This window comes from Malaclemys terrapin, chromosome 2, assembly GCF_027887155.1.
Source record: "Malaclemys terrapin pileata isolate rMalTer1 chromosome 2, rMalTer1.hap1, whole genome shotgun sequence".
In the NCBI taxonomy this organism is placed as follows: Eukaryota; Metazoa; Chordata; order Testudines; family Emydidae; genus Malaclemys; species Malaclemys terrapin.
This window is the reverse complement of record NC_071506.1, coordinates 226,403,648-226,417,516: the sequence shown is the minus strand read 5'-3', so window position 1 is coordinate 226,417,516 and position 13,869 is coordinate 226,403,648. Positions and strand designations below refer to the sequence as shown.

Genomic DNA, 13,869 nt, shown 5'->3' with positions numbered 1-13,869 from the left:
TTGGCAACACTGCTTAGTTGCATAAACAGTCTGTTGCTTTGGACTCCATTAACTTACGGTTCTTGAGCCAGCTTTTGATTATTAATGAATTAAGCATATTACACGGATTTGGAAAAAACCCAGACAGCATGCAGAAGGTACAATAATGGTCACATCCAATAGCTATGGTGACACTTGCTAATTGTGACACTGAAACACTTAAATACCATCTTCGTCCCCTCAAATTTTCCTTGAGAATTTTCTTTGTTAAAGTTAATTTTGTAGGAAAATAATAGTGATGGAAAGATTCCATTTGGAATGTCTGGTAACTATTGGCGGCAGGGACAACTAGAATATGGAGACGACCTGGGCCTGCTGATGGGAGGGAAGGGGGAGGCAAAGTGAGGGCAGCTGACTTCAGCAGTGTTACTGAGCATGCTCATTCCATGTGAGCAAGCTCAGTATAAGCCAAGTGACTAATCTGGGGGAGCATGTGACCCCCCCCTATGCCCTCCCGCCATGCGTGCCCTCTGATCTAGAAGTAGCAATTAATTCTTGAGCCAGCTTTTGATTATTAATGCGAAAATAAATTAAGATGGAGACGCAACAGGGGATCGGACTGTGCAATTCCCTCAACTCTCTCTCAAAACAGTCCAACCTTATGCCCAATGGATTGGTTTTCCTGTTGAGTCAGAAAGACCAGGTTTCACCCGTCTCAAGCTGAGCCTGTATTATTTCAAACTGCTGACTTTAAACAATTATTGTGTCCTGCATCTTTAAAGGCCAGATAAAATACAAGAGAACAAAGCTTGAGTAACATTCTGTGCAAATGAGAGAACGGCTGATTTGCAAAAAGAGTTAAGCTCCTAAAGTAGCAGCTGTGGCTACAAAATCGGTGGAGTGTTAAAGGTACCACCAGGCAAAATTAAATAATAAATTTAACTGACATCACAGAAGTTTTAAAATGCAACTTTTATAGCACTTGTTTAATGTTATACGTGATACAATAAACTTGCAGTAAACAGGTCCAATATTTAAAGGGCTTTCTTTAAGACCGCATCGGAACACAGTACATTGGAAGTTTTTCAAAGATGTTGATCTCTCTTAAGTCTTCATCTCCCTTAGCTGCAACTTACACCAGTAATAAACCGGTTAAACATAACTTTTGATTCACTCATGTTTTAATTTATACGATCTCAAAACCTCCACTAATTTAAATTTTTTTTATTTTGGAAATTTAAACCAGTGGAAACCTCTCAGTGTTGTTACCACAGAGAGTCTTGCGCAGGATTTGCATGCAATAGACCTAGATGATGTGGATCAGGCTTGGGTTCTAGTTTGGCCAGTAACGTAAATTGCTTTGAGAGTACAATTTGTTTTGCTACATGTGCTACTGTATTACTTTGATTTTGAGGGAAGAGGGAACACCCCACCACCTCCACTCAAATGTGTAATTTTCTATACATCTATTTTCTGCAGTAGTTTGATACATACTTCTGATATGCATGAAAATAATACCTATATGTACAAAGAGTACAGAAAAGAGATACAACCAATTTAGTGCAAGACACTTAAATATTTATCTGAACACAACAAGCTGTTAAAGGAAGATCAAAGATTCCATACATGTAATTATAAGGCAGATGGGTTTTTTTTTAATAAAAGATCTTAAATACGCTGCTTATAATAAGAGGTAGAATATATCAAAAATGTATTTAAGAAAACATCTGTTACTTTAACACAATAATTTACTTTACTAAGTTTTTAAAAATATCCCTGTTGTGATTTTTTTAGATAAATAAAAGAAGTCCAGCTACGGAAGCATAAGATTTCGTGCTCTATGTCGATTTTACTTACTGGAAAACAGAGAAAGCTCTTCTTTCATCCGGTCAGTGCTCAAGCATTAACCAGTGCTTCAAGCCCTTTTTGGGGCTGTGAATTTGAAGATTCCTGGTGAGAAGATTTGGTGGTGATTCCTGATCTTCTAGTGTTATGAGTAGCAGGGTAAAATTGTCTAAGTAAGGCAGTAGAATCACAAATACAAGCTCACTATTACCTCTTTTAATAGGCTAGTGACAGGCAAATAAAAACAGGAATTTATTTAATTTCTACAGAAAAAAATAAAAAGGTTACTCAGACTCCAGCACCAGCAGACTTGCTTTGTTTCAGTAATTAAAAGCTGTCTGAGGCAAGAGACAGCTGAACTACTCATTCCAACCTTGGTAGCCCACTTAAAGTTAATGTAACCATGGCTTCCATTCATGTTTCTTAGCACAGTCAGGAGACGCTGATATTTTTCCTTTGTAATTCAATAAGGCATACATTAAATCTGAACCTGCATTATTACCCTTTGGAAAAGTAGTGTTAAAGCTTCTTTTTCTCCCCTCCTCAGCCATTAACATTCAATAATGTTTATTTTATTAAATAGTTTATAAAAAACAGGTTTTTTTTTTTAATACATTCAGACAATCATGGTAACAATCAAATAATAAAGAAATCAAATGAGGAAAATACATATGTCAAATTCTAAATTAAGCACAATTCTAGAAGGTACACAATGTATGAAGCGGTACACACACATAAATCAGAAATACAGATGAGCATCTTCTAAGGTCCTCTTTCACCAGAGAACAGGATTGTCCAGTCTGGAAAAACCAGGGTCTTTTCTAAGATCCATGTATGTTCCATTGCTCACCCAGGAGTCATCTGTGGATTTCCTGTCAAAAGATTAAGCGATTTCCTGAATATATAGCTGAAGACGACTTTGTACTTTTGCTGCCCTTTGGTTTCTTGGTCCTGCCACCCTGCTTTAGGTCTTGAGTTGCCTGATTTTCAGAGGGGGTAAGCACCCAGTTTGCTAGAATGGTGAGTGCTCAGCACTTTTTAAAATGAGGCTCTAGGCTTCTCCCTGGCCTCAAGGTCCACAGCCAACTTCCTGGAAACCCTTGTGAGGATGGTCTTCCTAAATGATCCAGGATATTACTTTTGTTCCCATTGTGACGGTCTGAATCTGGAGGAGTCTTTAACTTCACTCCAAGAATGGCTTATAGCACTAATTTTTACTGCGGTAGTGCTTAGAGGCCTCAATCAAGGGTCAGGGCCCCTGGAGACAGGCACTGTACCTATAGACAGGTCCTGCCCTGAGAAGATTACAGTCTAACTTTGGTCATAAATGCTCTACATTAGATTAAACAGCCATTTATTCTAAAATTATTTTAAATAAAGCCAGGTTTACTCATTTTAGAAGAGAGAGAGAAAATCCAAGTAATCAAAGGTAAACCTGTATAAGCCTTATCTGATCTAAGGTTTGGGTAACAGCCTTGCTAGAGATTTTATCCTATTGATTTAAACCAAAGCACATGTCCCACATACTCTTAGAGTGACTCTACCTTCATGTTGACCTGCCGTGGCTCTCTGTTAGAGCTCACTGCCCTCATAATTACACTTCTACCACTATATATTTTACATTATATGTTCCACCTTACCCAATATTTAACCAAATTTTGTTTCGCCAAATCAAGGGGTGTTCCCGCCTGCAATCTGCCTTTGTGGAATATTGAACAGATCAACAATGTCTTCATATTAAAGGATCTGGGGGAATGCACAATTAAACAGTACTCGGGTGTCTTACCTGCTACACTGACTGGTTAGCCTGCTGGATGCAAAGCTTGCTTCCCTTTAGTCAAAATCAAAGTTACCATCTGATGGCATGGCTACACTTGCAGGTGTAGAGCGCTGGGAGTTAAACGAGCCCTCCGAGACAGCAGCAGGGAAAGCGCTGCTGTGTGTTCACATTGTGCTCCTTGCGACTGTGCAGCATGTCCACATTAGCAGCTCTTGCAATGCCACAATGAGCAGTGCATTGTGGTAGCTATCCCAGTCAGGGCTGGCGCAAACCATTAGGCGATGTAGGCGGTCGCCTAGGGCGCTACAATTTGGGGGGCGGCCACCGTGGTGGTATTTTGGTGGCAGGACCTTCCGCCGCCTCTGTGGGGGGGTGGCATTTCGGGGCAGGACCTTCCGCCGCAGAGGGCGGCAGAAAAGCTGGCGGCGCTCCTGATCCCAGTGTACAAGTGGCTGCAGTGTGCTTTGGAAAGGGTTTGCAAAGTATGGGCAGAGTGTGTCAGCATGCTATCTTGTAAGTTCAGACAGCAGCAAGGGAAAGGGGAAACCTGACATCAGCCCCCACCTCTCTCTCTCTCTCTCTCTCTCTCACACACACCCTACACCTACCGCTGCAGCAGGAGCATTCCACAATAATGGTTTGCTTCGTGTCCCGGAGCAGATAAGCATGTGGGCTGTCAGAAACGGAGCTTTGAAAGGGGATATCTGCATGCCTGCAGCCAAGTTCAAAACAATGACCAGAGTGGCCACTTGACTTCAGGGGATTATGGGACATTTCCGGAGGCCAATCACTGCGCAGTAATGCAACATGTCATCCACACTGACACCCCGGCGCTCTAGCCAGGACACAGAAAGCTCTATGCTTCTCATGGAGGTGGATTACCAGGGGCGCTCCAGCCACACTAAGTGCCTTGCCAGTGTGGACACCTCAGGAGTTAGGGAGCCCGGGGCTGATTTAGTTTGCTCTCACTTGCAAGTGTAGCCAAGGCCTTAGTTTAGTAGTTATAATTGATACTGGATGATCAGGGGTTAACTCATCCCAACTCCTCAGTCACACAAGGAATTTTTTTTAGTCATCTCTTTATATGTACATTGTAAACGTTCCTATGTCTCTCTCTCAAATTCCCCCTCCAAGAGTAAGACACCTACCCCCACTGCAAAGAATTAATTCCTCATGAATCCCCAGGCCTTTTGCCTAGATATATACCTGTTCTACTCTGAATCTGGCCCCAACCTTCTTACTAGACCTTGAACCAAGGACACGGCAGGTAAGCACAATGTCCTCTCCAACATTCACTTTTAAACTTGTAGTCGCCAAAGCCTGCGTTAGCCATTTTATGTTATGAATACAAAGGTTCTCTCTCCCCTCTTATATAGGCAAAACACATTCAAATGATGTAAGCGACTTCATTGCTTGCGTAAAGTGTCAGATTGCTAGCCCCAGGAAACAAACTTGTTGCACATGGAATTCCTGTCAACTTCATTGGGAGGGTTATGCACAGAGGGCTTACACAGAGCAGGTGCCAAGCCTAATCCTTCCACTTCAACTGTGTGCTTTAACTCTTACTCAAAGGGATGAAAAGACAAATTCATTCCCCAGGCAAATTCAATCTGCAGCTTCGGTATGGAGGCTGCCAACTGAGATTTGTTTTCCGGGATTACAAACACGAACAAAAAATGTTTAGGGATGTCATGGAGAAGGGCATATTTGTTCCTTGGCTACTAATTTAACTTTGAAGCAAGTTTATATAGCCAGGTTCCAAAAAACATGATTGTAAAAGTTGACTCATGGAAATACTCACCCCTTGCCCCTGGTGGTACAAAGCCAGTGCTGACACACAAAAACAGCACTAAATTACAGTATCTGCAATTTGTTACATAATACCTGAAAAATCTAGGTTGATGCTCCAGGTTGTTTTCTTCTAGAACCTTTCGCCGTTCTCTCTGCAACTGTTCAATCCTCTGCTTTTGCATTTCAGCTCCTTCAATATTCCCTTCCTCTAAAAACCTATAGTACAGCAATGATATAAGAGCCAAAGATTATTGGTGCTTCTGCTCTTTGTTTTTGCGATGCCCTCCCGTGGACGCAAAGTTTCAGAATCTGAACTCTAAAATCATGCAGTTTGTAGTTCAGCTATTGTGAACAATTAAATCGTCAGAGCAAGATTTTTCATTCACATAAAAGGAAAGTGATGCATCAAACTGGGACGGGTTGCAAGCACTTTGGAGGACAGGATTAGAATTTAGATTACATTCAATAAAGACAAGTGCAAAGGACCATAGTTAGGGAGGAAAAATCCAATGCATAAATAAAAAAAAGTGAAATAAATGGGTAGGCAGCAGTACTGCGGAAAAGGATCTGGGGGCTATAATTGATCACACATTGAATATGGATTTCCACCACATCTTCAACAATCACCACCGGTCCATCAAACACTCTCTAGAACATTCCCACACCAGCGCCATCTTCAACAGAACCCTACAAACAAGAAACCCACTGATCACCACACTTACCTCCACAGATCCAGCCACACCAAGAAATGGGTTTCTACAGCCAGATACCACAGAATATGCTCCAGAGAGAAAGTCCAGGATACACACCTAAACACACTTAAAACTGCTTTCCCCAAACAAGGACACTCTGCCAGAGAAGTAAATCGCATCATAGAATGGGCCACCCAAATACCTTAGGAACACCTGCTTCAATACAGAAAAAAACCTCCCTAACAGCACAGCCCTAGTTGTCACCTACCACATAGGGGTTCCAATGCGGGGTGGTGTCACACAATTACAATCCACATTTGATGGGGACCACATACTGAAGAAACCTTTCCTGAATCCCCTCTTCTGTTCTTCAAACCACCACCTAATCTTACCAAGCTCAGCATCAGAAGCAAGCTCCTCTCAGGCCAGGACACACTAACTCAGAGTGGCACCAGATCCTGCCAGAACAACAGACGCAAAACCTGCAGACATATCTCCACTGCTATGATAATTAAGGCTGCGAGTCTTTCATGGAGGTCTCAGAAGTCACGGATTCCGTGACTTTCTGGGACCTCTGCGACTTCTACAGCTGCATCAGCTGGTGCGGCTGACCCCAGGGCCGCCTGAGCACCTGGAATGGCCCACCCTGGGGCCAGCCGTACCGGCCGCTGCTCCAGCGGCCCCAGGCAACTGGTCCCAGGTGCTGTCCCAGAGGAACGGCAGCAGGGCCACGGGCCGCCCCCCAGCCCAGAGGAGAGGCAGTGGGTTCACAGGCCGTCCCCCGCCCCCAGGGGTGGCAGCGTCCACTGGAGAAACACCTTTCTCCTCCCCCCCCCCCCCCCAATAGCACCTAAAATTTAGTTAGGGGTATTTTTAGTAAAAGTCATGGACAGGTCACTGGCCGTGACTTTTTGGTTATTGTCCGTGACTTTTACTAAAATTACCCATGACTAAATCGTAGCCTTAATGATGATCAATACCCCCCTCCCCAACACTCTGTTCAATAACCATGGATCCTACACATGCTTATCACAACATGTGGTGTACCTCATCCAGGGCATCAAATGCGCGGACAACTATGTGTGTGAAACCAGACAATCACTACATTCTTGAATGAACTCACACAGAACCATGATAAAAGAAAACACCATATCACCTGAGGATGAGCACTTTTCACAAAGCAATCACTTTGTATCTGATCTGTCAGATCCTCAAAGAAATCCTAGAGAACACCTTCAAAAGACAAGCCTGGGAACTTAAATTCCTAACTCCACTAGGCTCTAAAAATCATGGGCTCAGAGATACTGGCTCCTTACAACAAACGTATAACACCCCTGACTGCTAACCCTTAATCGCCTACTTCATTTTAAGTGGTTTCCCACAGCATGTGACACTCCCTTATGCTTAATCTGTCTCAACTTGTTATATTTAGCTCAGGCACTCTGGTTATCTTCCCCAGACCTGAAGGAAAACTCTGAGAAGCTCAAAAGTTTGTCCCTTCCACCAACAGAAGTTGGTCCAATAAGAGATTACCTCACCTATCTTGTCTCTCTCAAATTGAATACGAGTGAACAATGTGATGCTGTTGTGAAAAGGAAAACGTCATTCTGGATTTATTACCAGGAGTGTCATATCTAAGATGCAGGAGGTAATTCCCCGCCCCCCACTCTCCTCAATGGTGAGGCTTCTGCTGAGGTACTGTGTCCAGTTTTAGCACCATACTTTAAGAAGGATGTGAATGAACTGGTGAGAGTCCAGAGGAGAGTAACAAAAATGATAAAAGGTTCAGAAATCAGCGTGAGGAAAGGTTGAAAAAAAATGGGCCTATTTAGTCTAGAGAAGAGAAGACTGAAGGGGAACACGATAATTCAAATATGTAAAAGGTTCTTCTAAAGCAGACAGCGATCAACTGTTCTCCATGGCCACAGAGTACAGTAGTAATCAGCTTAGTTTGCAGCAAGGGCAATTTAAGTTAGGTATTAGGAAAAACGTTCTAACCGGAAGGGTAGTTTAGCTCTGGAATAGGTTACCTCAGGAGGTTGTGGGATCCCCATCACTAGAGGTTTTTAAGAACAGGTTAGGAAAACACCTGTCAAAGGTGGTGTAGGTAAACTTAATCCTGCCTGAGCTCTGGAGGATGGACTAGACTAGTGGCTCTCAACCTTTCCAAACTACTGTACCCCTTTCAGGAGTCTGATTTGTCTTGTGTCCCCCCAAGTTTCACCTCACTTAAAAACTACTTGCTTAGAAAATCAGACATAAAAATACAGAAGTGTCACAGCACACTGGAAGACCTCTGCATACCCCCAGCAGTATGCGTACTCCTGGTTGAGAGCCACTGGACTCTTGCAGATGACCTCTTGCAGTCCCTTCCAGTCTTACATTTCCCTGATTCTATGGAAACAAGTTCCGTAAGGCCTTGTCTGCACTAGGGTCCCCCCACCCCCTTAAAATTTCCCATTTTTGCAGTTCTACCGGAAACTCAGACAAGGCACTGATCGCTGTCAACATTTTTAACGCCATAGTCAAGATTTTCAAAAGATTTTAGGGAGGAGTCTCAATTTTGGAGTACAAATGGCAACATTTTAGAGGTTCCTCACTGTCAGAGAACTCCAAGCACTCATCCATTGAAAAACAAGACCTTTTCAAAGGTGCCCAAAGTCAGGACCCTCAAATGAAGGCACCCAAAAATCACATTGGAAAATCTTGGTCCATAATGACTAGACCTGCTCAAAGCCAGGGGTTAAAATGCTTAAATCTGATCTATGTTAGTGCTCCCACCATTGCTGGCAGTAAGTGGAGCAGCACTGGTGCGAGCAAAGGTGGGAAATGTAAACAGAAAAGTCTATTCTAAACAGTCCAAGTGTGGAATAAAAAGTGACTTCATAAAGAATAAAGAATACTGTATGAAAAAAATATATATGCAAAACATGTTACCTTTGGTCTGGCCTAAATCGTGTGTCAGTAGGTGGTAGGAATGGCCTAGTCTGTGGGTCCAGTTCATTTAACTCTAATGCAAACTGTGTAAATCCATAACACTGCTCATAATCTTTAGGCATGGGATCTAAAAAGAAACACGTATAAAGAAAGCAAATTAGGCTTTTATCTTTTTTTATGAAGTCCTGCTATTTTAACACGCTAAGGCTTTAAAAGCTCACACCACCCCAAATAGCTTCCTGGAATCTCAGTCAAAATAAAACAAAAATGAATAAATTACATATTGCAGAAGGGCAAGACTTTATAGCTGGATACCATTTTGGAGAGAGATGGGTGCAAACCAAACTTTGTGGGAGTTCATATTTGAATCAGATTGCAGAACTGAACTTTTTGGGCCCATCTTTAATTTTTAAGTACAGGTATCCATTAAACATCTTCAGAAACTTAAAAATATTCCTTTTATTTTTTAGAAATAAACCCCTAACACCTAACACTTGCCCAAATGTGGAATTGAGACCCAAAACAAGGGGAATATAGTGCAGAAAGTAAAAAAAAAAAAAAAAATCCATGATTAGTTTCTTTACCAAAAGTAATATTTGAGAAATCTAATTACACAATTTAGCTTTTCAGATTTAAGTTTTACACATTAGAAGCGGAACAGCCAATTTGTGTACAATAATAATAAACCTGGGCCTAGCATGAGATGAGGTATGAACATGGGGTAAATTCATTCTCACGCAAATTTAAATTCTGCACAAAAGTGTTGATTATACTGGTTACTAACTTGCTCGCCATATGCAGGTTGGTGAAGACGGGGTCCCACAGTATATACTCTCGTGCCATTTCCCAAAAAGCCGATGCACTACTTTCCCATCTCTGTCTATGACGCTGCCTTCAATCTCATGCATATTAGGATTCCAATATTTTGCCTATAGTTAAAATGAACAGAAACAACATTGCTGCAAAGATAGAAGTATGAGCTATTTTGCCATTTGGATACATTATTGTGTAGGACTCATATGAGGGTGCTTTTTCTTAAAGAATAGCTATATGTAAGATCTGGGACACATCCATTCATTTTCATCTACACTACATAGTGTTACTGACATCAAGCAACCCCCAGTAATTTTAACTAGTTGACTTGCAAAACCCCTTTAAATGTTGATAAAGATCTCTGAAAGTTCCATTTTTTTAAAGGGAAAAGTTAAGGTAAAGCAGGGATTAGACTTTGATTTTACAAAACCCAAGAGATGGGTCAGATCCATGGCCTGTTTATTTAAACTCCTTCACTTCTGCAAATTTGAGAGAGAGATTGATGCTCAGATAAACAGTCCCACTTTTAGCCAGTTTACAATATAGAATACTTAAGATTTCCAATACATCTCAAACTTTAAAATCTCGGCTCCAAACACTGTATATAATGTCTTTGTAATTTTTCAATTAAAAATAAGCATTTGAAAATCATTTCGCTGCTACCTAGAAAGTGACAGTACTCCTGGGAATAAAACAACAACAAAAAAAGAAATTTCAAAGGATGTTTTACAGTAGTTTATTTTCCCCTGCTGCAGATGCATGGTGCATGCAACAGCACTTACCATGTGGATGCAAGGGATGAAACAGACACTTGCTCCAAGAAACTCAGATAAGGAGAACCAGGATTTAGGTAAGTATCCCAATGCAAAAGTCTCACTCAGGTAGCAACCTGCCTAGTCACTATTCGCCTCACTGGGTTTTTAGTTGCCATGGGTTGCCAAGAAACCATTTTAATCCGCTGCTAATATAAAACTTTAAATTGGATAGTCAGGAGTACTTCATGCCTCCTACTGAAGCACAAGCCTTACACAACAGCTCAGCTAAGCTAGTACACAATGTTCACAAAAGGCAGGCGTAGCGTACTGGCTGCTCCCCTTGGACTGTGAGTGCCAGTTCTACAGCTGCTGTTAAAAGACAACTTGACAGCAAACAGAACAGACTGCCCCACAGGGGTTTAGAGAGAGGCATGTGGGGAATCACCACTAGTGGATACCTAGTGCCTGTCTTTAGTCAGAGGCAGCTGGAAAGTACCCACTCTTCCCTTAGTCTTGTGGTTTCTTTCCATATCTCAGGAGTCTCCTCGCACCAAGCAGCAACTTTTACTTTCTGCCTGGCCCTCCCTAATGAAATGCAATTCTTTTAGAGTTCTATTCTCCTCCTGATGGACAAAAATCTTCAAAACACCAGTGTCAATTACAATTAGATCCAAGGGAAAATGTAATCCATAAGCAGCCCAAGGAACAAGAGTACCCTGCTGGACATGACTCTACTATATAGCATCCTCCTTACAGCAGTGCTCATTAGAAAAAAGTATCATCAACAATGCTGCGGTGAGTGAAAGTCACACCTTTATGAAAGTCAGTTTGCAGAGACAAGTGTCATCATTCAGGTTTTTGATGATGATCTCTCCATAGTGTTCAATCCATCTTTGCCCACTTAAGATGTTATGGATACAAGAAGTCACCTTATTCCACTCAAAATGGTCTCTGAAACTTGAAGCAAGATAAAGAGGTGAATGATGCCATCTCTAAAATAACCAATGAACTCATAACAATGACTAATGGAGGAATTTTCTTATAAAAAAAGTAAAATGAGTCTTTCCAAATGCAGTCTTCTCTCCCTTTCCCCTCTCCCTCCCAGGCAAACACAATGACACAGCAAGAAAATCCATTTCCCAGAAAAACCTTTGCACTTCTGGTGTAAACGATAGCGTTGAATTCAGTTAGTTCTCTTAGCTCATCCAAAATTTAAAAAACAGTACTCATATTGCATATAACAATTGGTTAAGGGAAGGAGCATTAAAATGCCCATTTTGTTAAGTGTCCACTGTTCACAGTCCCTCACCAACATCTAGGGCCTGACTGAAAGCTCGCTGAAGTCAAGGGGAGTCTATTGACTTCAATGCACTTTCAGTCAGGCCCTCACAGCTTGTGTGCTAGGTAAGAGCATAACAACACAGACTTAATTCCTGAAGAGGCAGTTGCATACGAGAGCAAGAGCAAAAGGAAAAAAATATTAACAAATAAAATTAACAAGGTAATTGTATAACATTAACATCTATAGTCCAAGGAAATTCTCCATTTTTAAAAACAATGCTGAGCATTTAACAATGTCTGAAAATGAACAGTTAAAGAAAGGTTGATAAGTGTTCAAATATCCTCTCAGTTTTTATGGTCTCCAATATATATGCATATTTAAAATACCACATTGGCAGAATTTAGGTTGGTTTTGGAATGTTCAATCTTCAACTTATAGAAACCTTCCTGCAACACTACATCAAATACCGTTTTCATAGGGATCATTACTTGCAAACTGCACAGGGCCCACAGACCATCATCCAGTTCACCAGCCCAAAACCACTGATATCTTGCCTCTTGCCCTCCATCTACAGATTTCTCCCTCCCCAATTCAGATTTTCCACTATGGACAAGAGACCATGATACATCATCCCCTATTCTCCATGTACAGTCCAGAAACCACCATTTCCATACCCATGATTCTACTATGAGGCAGAAAGTCCAATTTATTTACCTTATCCTCCTTCTGTGGAATGGAACATCATTACCCTCTCTATTTACCCTCAAAAATGTGAGGCGAATCCCAGCCTTCTAATACTACAGAATGTCATATCTTTATCCAATCCAATGTCCACAAACCCTCACGTACTCCATTCATTACAGCAAGCTAGTACACGGATAATCAAGGAGTGGAGAAAGGGGTTGACATACCTGTATCTGTAGATTAGATTCAGTTTTAATCAATGGTTGCAAAGAATTTGAAAGTTTCAGTTAAGATGTAAACTTATTCCAGATCTGCAAACACAACCTGAGATCTGAAAGTCAAACTGGATTATCTTGTTCTCTCACGTACCAGTATCATCGCTGGTAATGAAGTATCTGAGGGCCATATCATGATGTCAATAGCATCAATGAAGCCTTAACCCCACCTGGGCTCTCAGATACCAAGCTGAGTTTACAGTTGGGGTAGTTGGTAAAAATATTTTTAAAATTCTGAACTGAGCAAATTTGAGACAGCATCATTGAGACTCAATAAACCTAGAACTCCAGAATACCATTTTATACAATCGCTTTTCAGACTAGAAATGCATTTTAAGTGACTTGCCCCAAATTACTCAAAGTGGATGGAAGAACTAGGAATATTACCCAGTTATCTTGATTCCCAATCCTGTGCTTTAACCATTACACTATGCTTCCTTATCTAATATTTGCCCAAACTCCTTCCCTTTCCTCTAAATCTCTCTATAAACCCACCTGTTCCATTAATCATTCCAGTGATAGTGATGCATGGTCATGAGTTTGCTTTACATGACATTATTCAGGATTGTCTTTAGAACAGAAGTTTTTGGGACAGGGACACACACGGCAAAATAATGAAGAGGATGGCACAGTGTGCCAGTTGGACAGCATCATGAACATTTACAGTGATATATAAATTATTATGTTCACAGATTTTACAAGTTGTGTTGCCAAGGAAACCCAGGACATCAAAAGACAAAGAAGAGATGAAGAAGAGGAAAGAAAGTACACAGAGGCAGGGTGAAGAGAGGAAGTTGGTAGGAGTACACTTGTGAATATTTCTCAAGGAATATTGAGAATGTTGGGGCAAGGGTGAGGAACCCCACCTTTAAGTCTTACAGTAGATTTCCAGATAGAAAAATGGCTATTGCTGCTTCTATAGAAACCAGGGAAAGTGGGAATGGTGTTTGGGGGATCAATTCCTTCCTTTTTGCCCCAGTCTTTTCAACTCCTCCTCTATTCTCTCTCACCTTTAAAATAATTCTTCAGACTAAGA

General features: G+C 41.3%; 1 protein-coding gene across 3 annotated transcripts in view; it reads right to left on the bottom strand.

Annotated features, from left to right (window-relative positions):
• Positions 1–932: 932 nt before the first annotated feature.
• The window catches only part of OSBPL3 (oxysterol binding protein like 3), a 127,235-nt gene continuing 114,298 nt past the window's right edge, over positions 933–13,869 (bottom strand). For all 3 annotated transcript variants that reach the window (XM_054020140.1, XM_054020142.1, XM_054020141.1), the window contains 5 exons: positions 11,405–11,549; positions 9,809–9,953; positions 9,025–9,151; positions 5,489–5,611; positions 933–2,696 (listed from right to left, as the gene is read on the bottom strand). In XM_054020140.1, the coding sequence (XP_053876115.1) occupies positions 2,600–2,696; positions 5,489–5,611; positions 9,025–9,151; positions 9,809–9,953; positions 11,405–11,549 (637 nt within the window). In that variant the 3' untranslated portion in view covers positions 933–2,599. The remainder of the gene's footprint in view (positions 2,697–5,488; positions 5,612–9,024; positions 9,152–9,808; positions 9,954–11,404; positions 11,550–13,869) is intronic.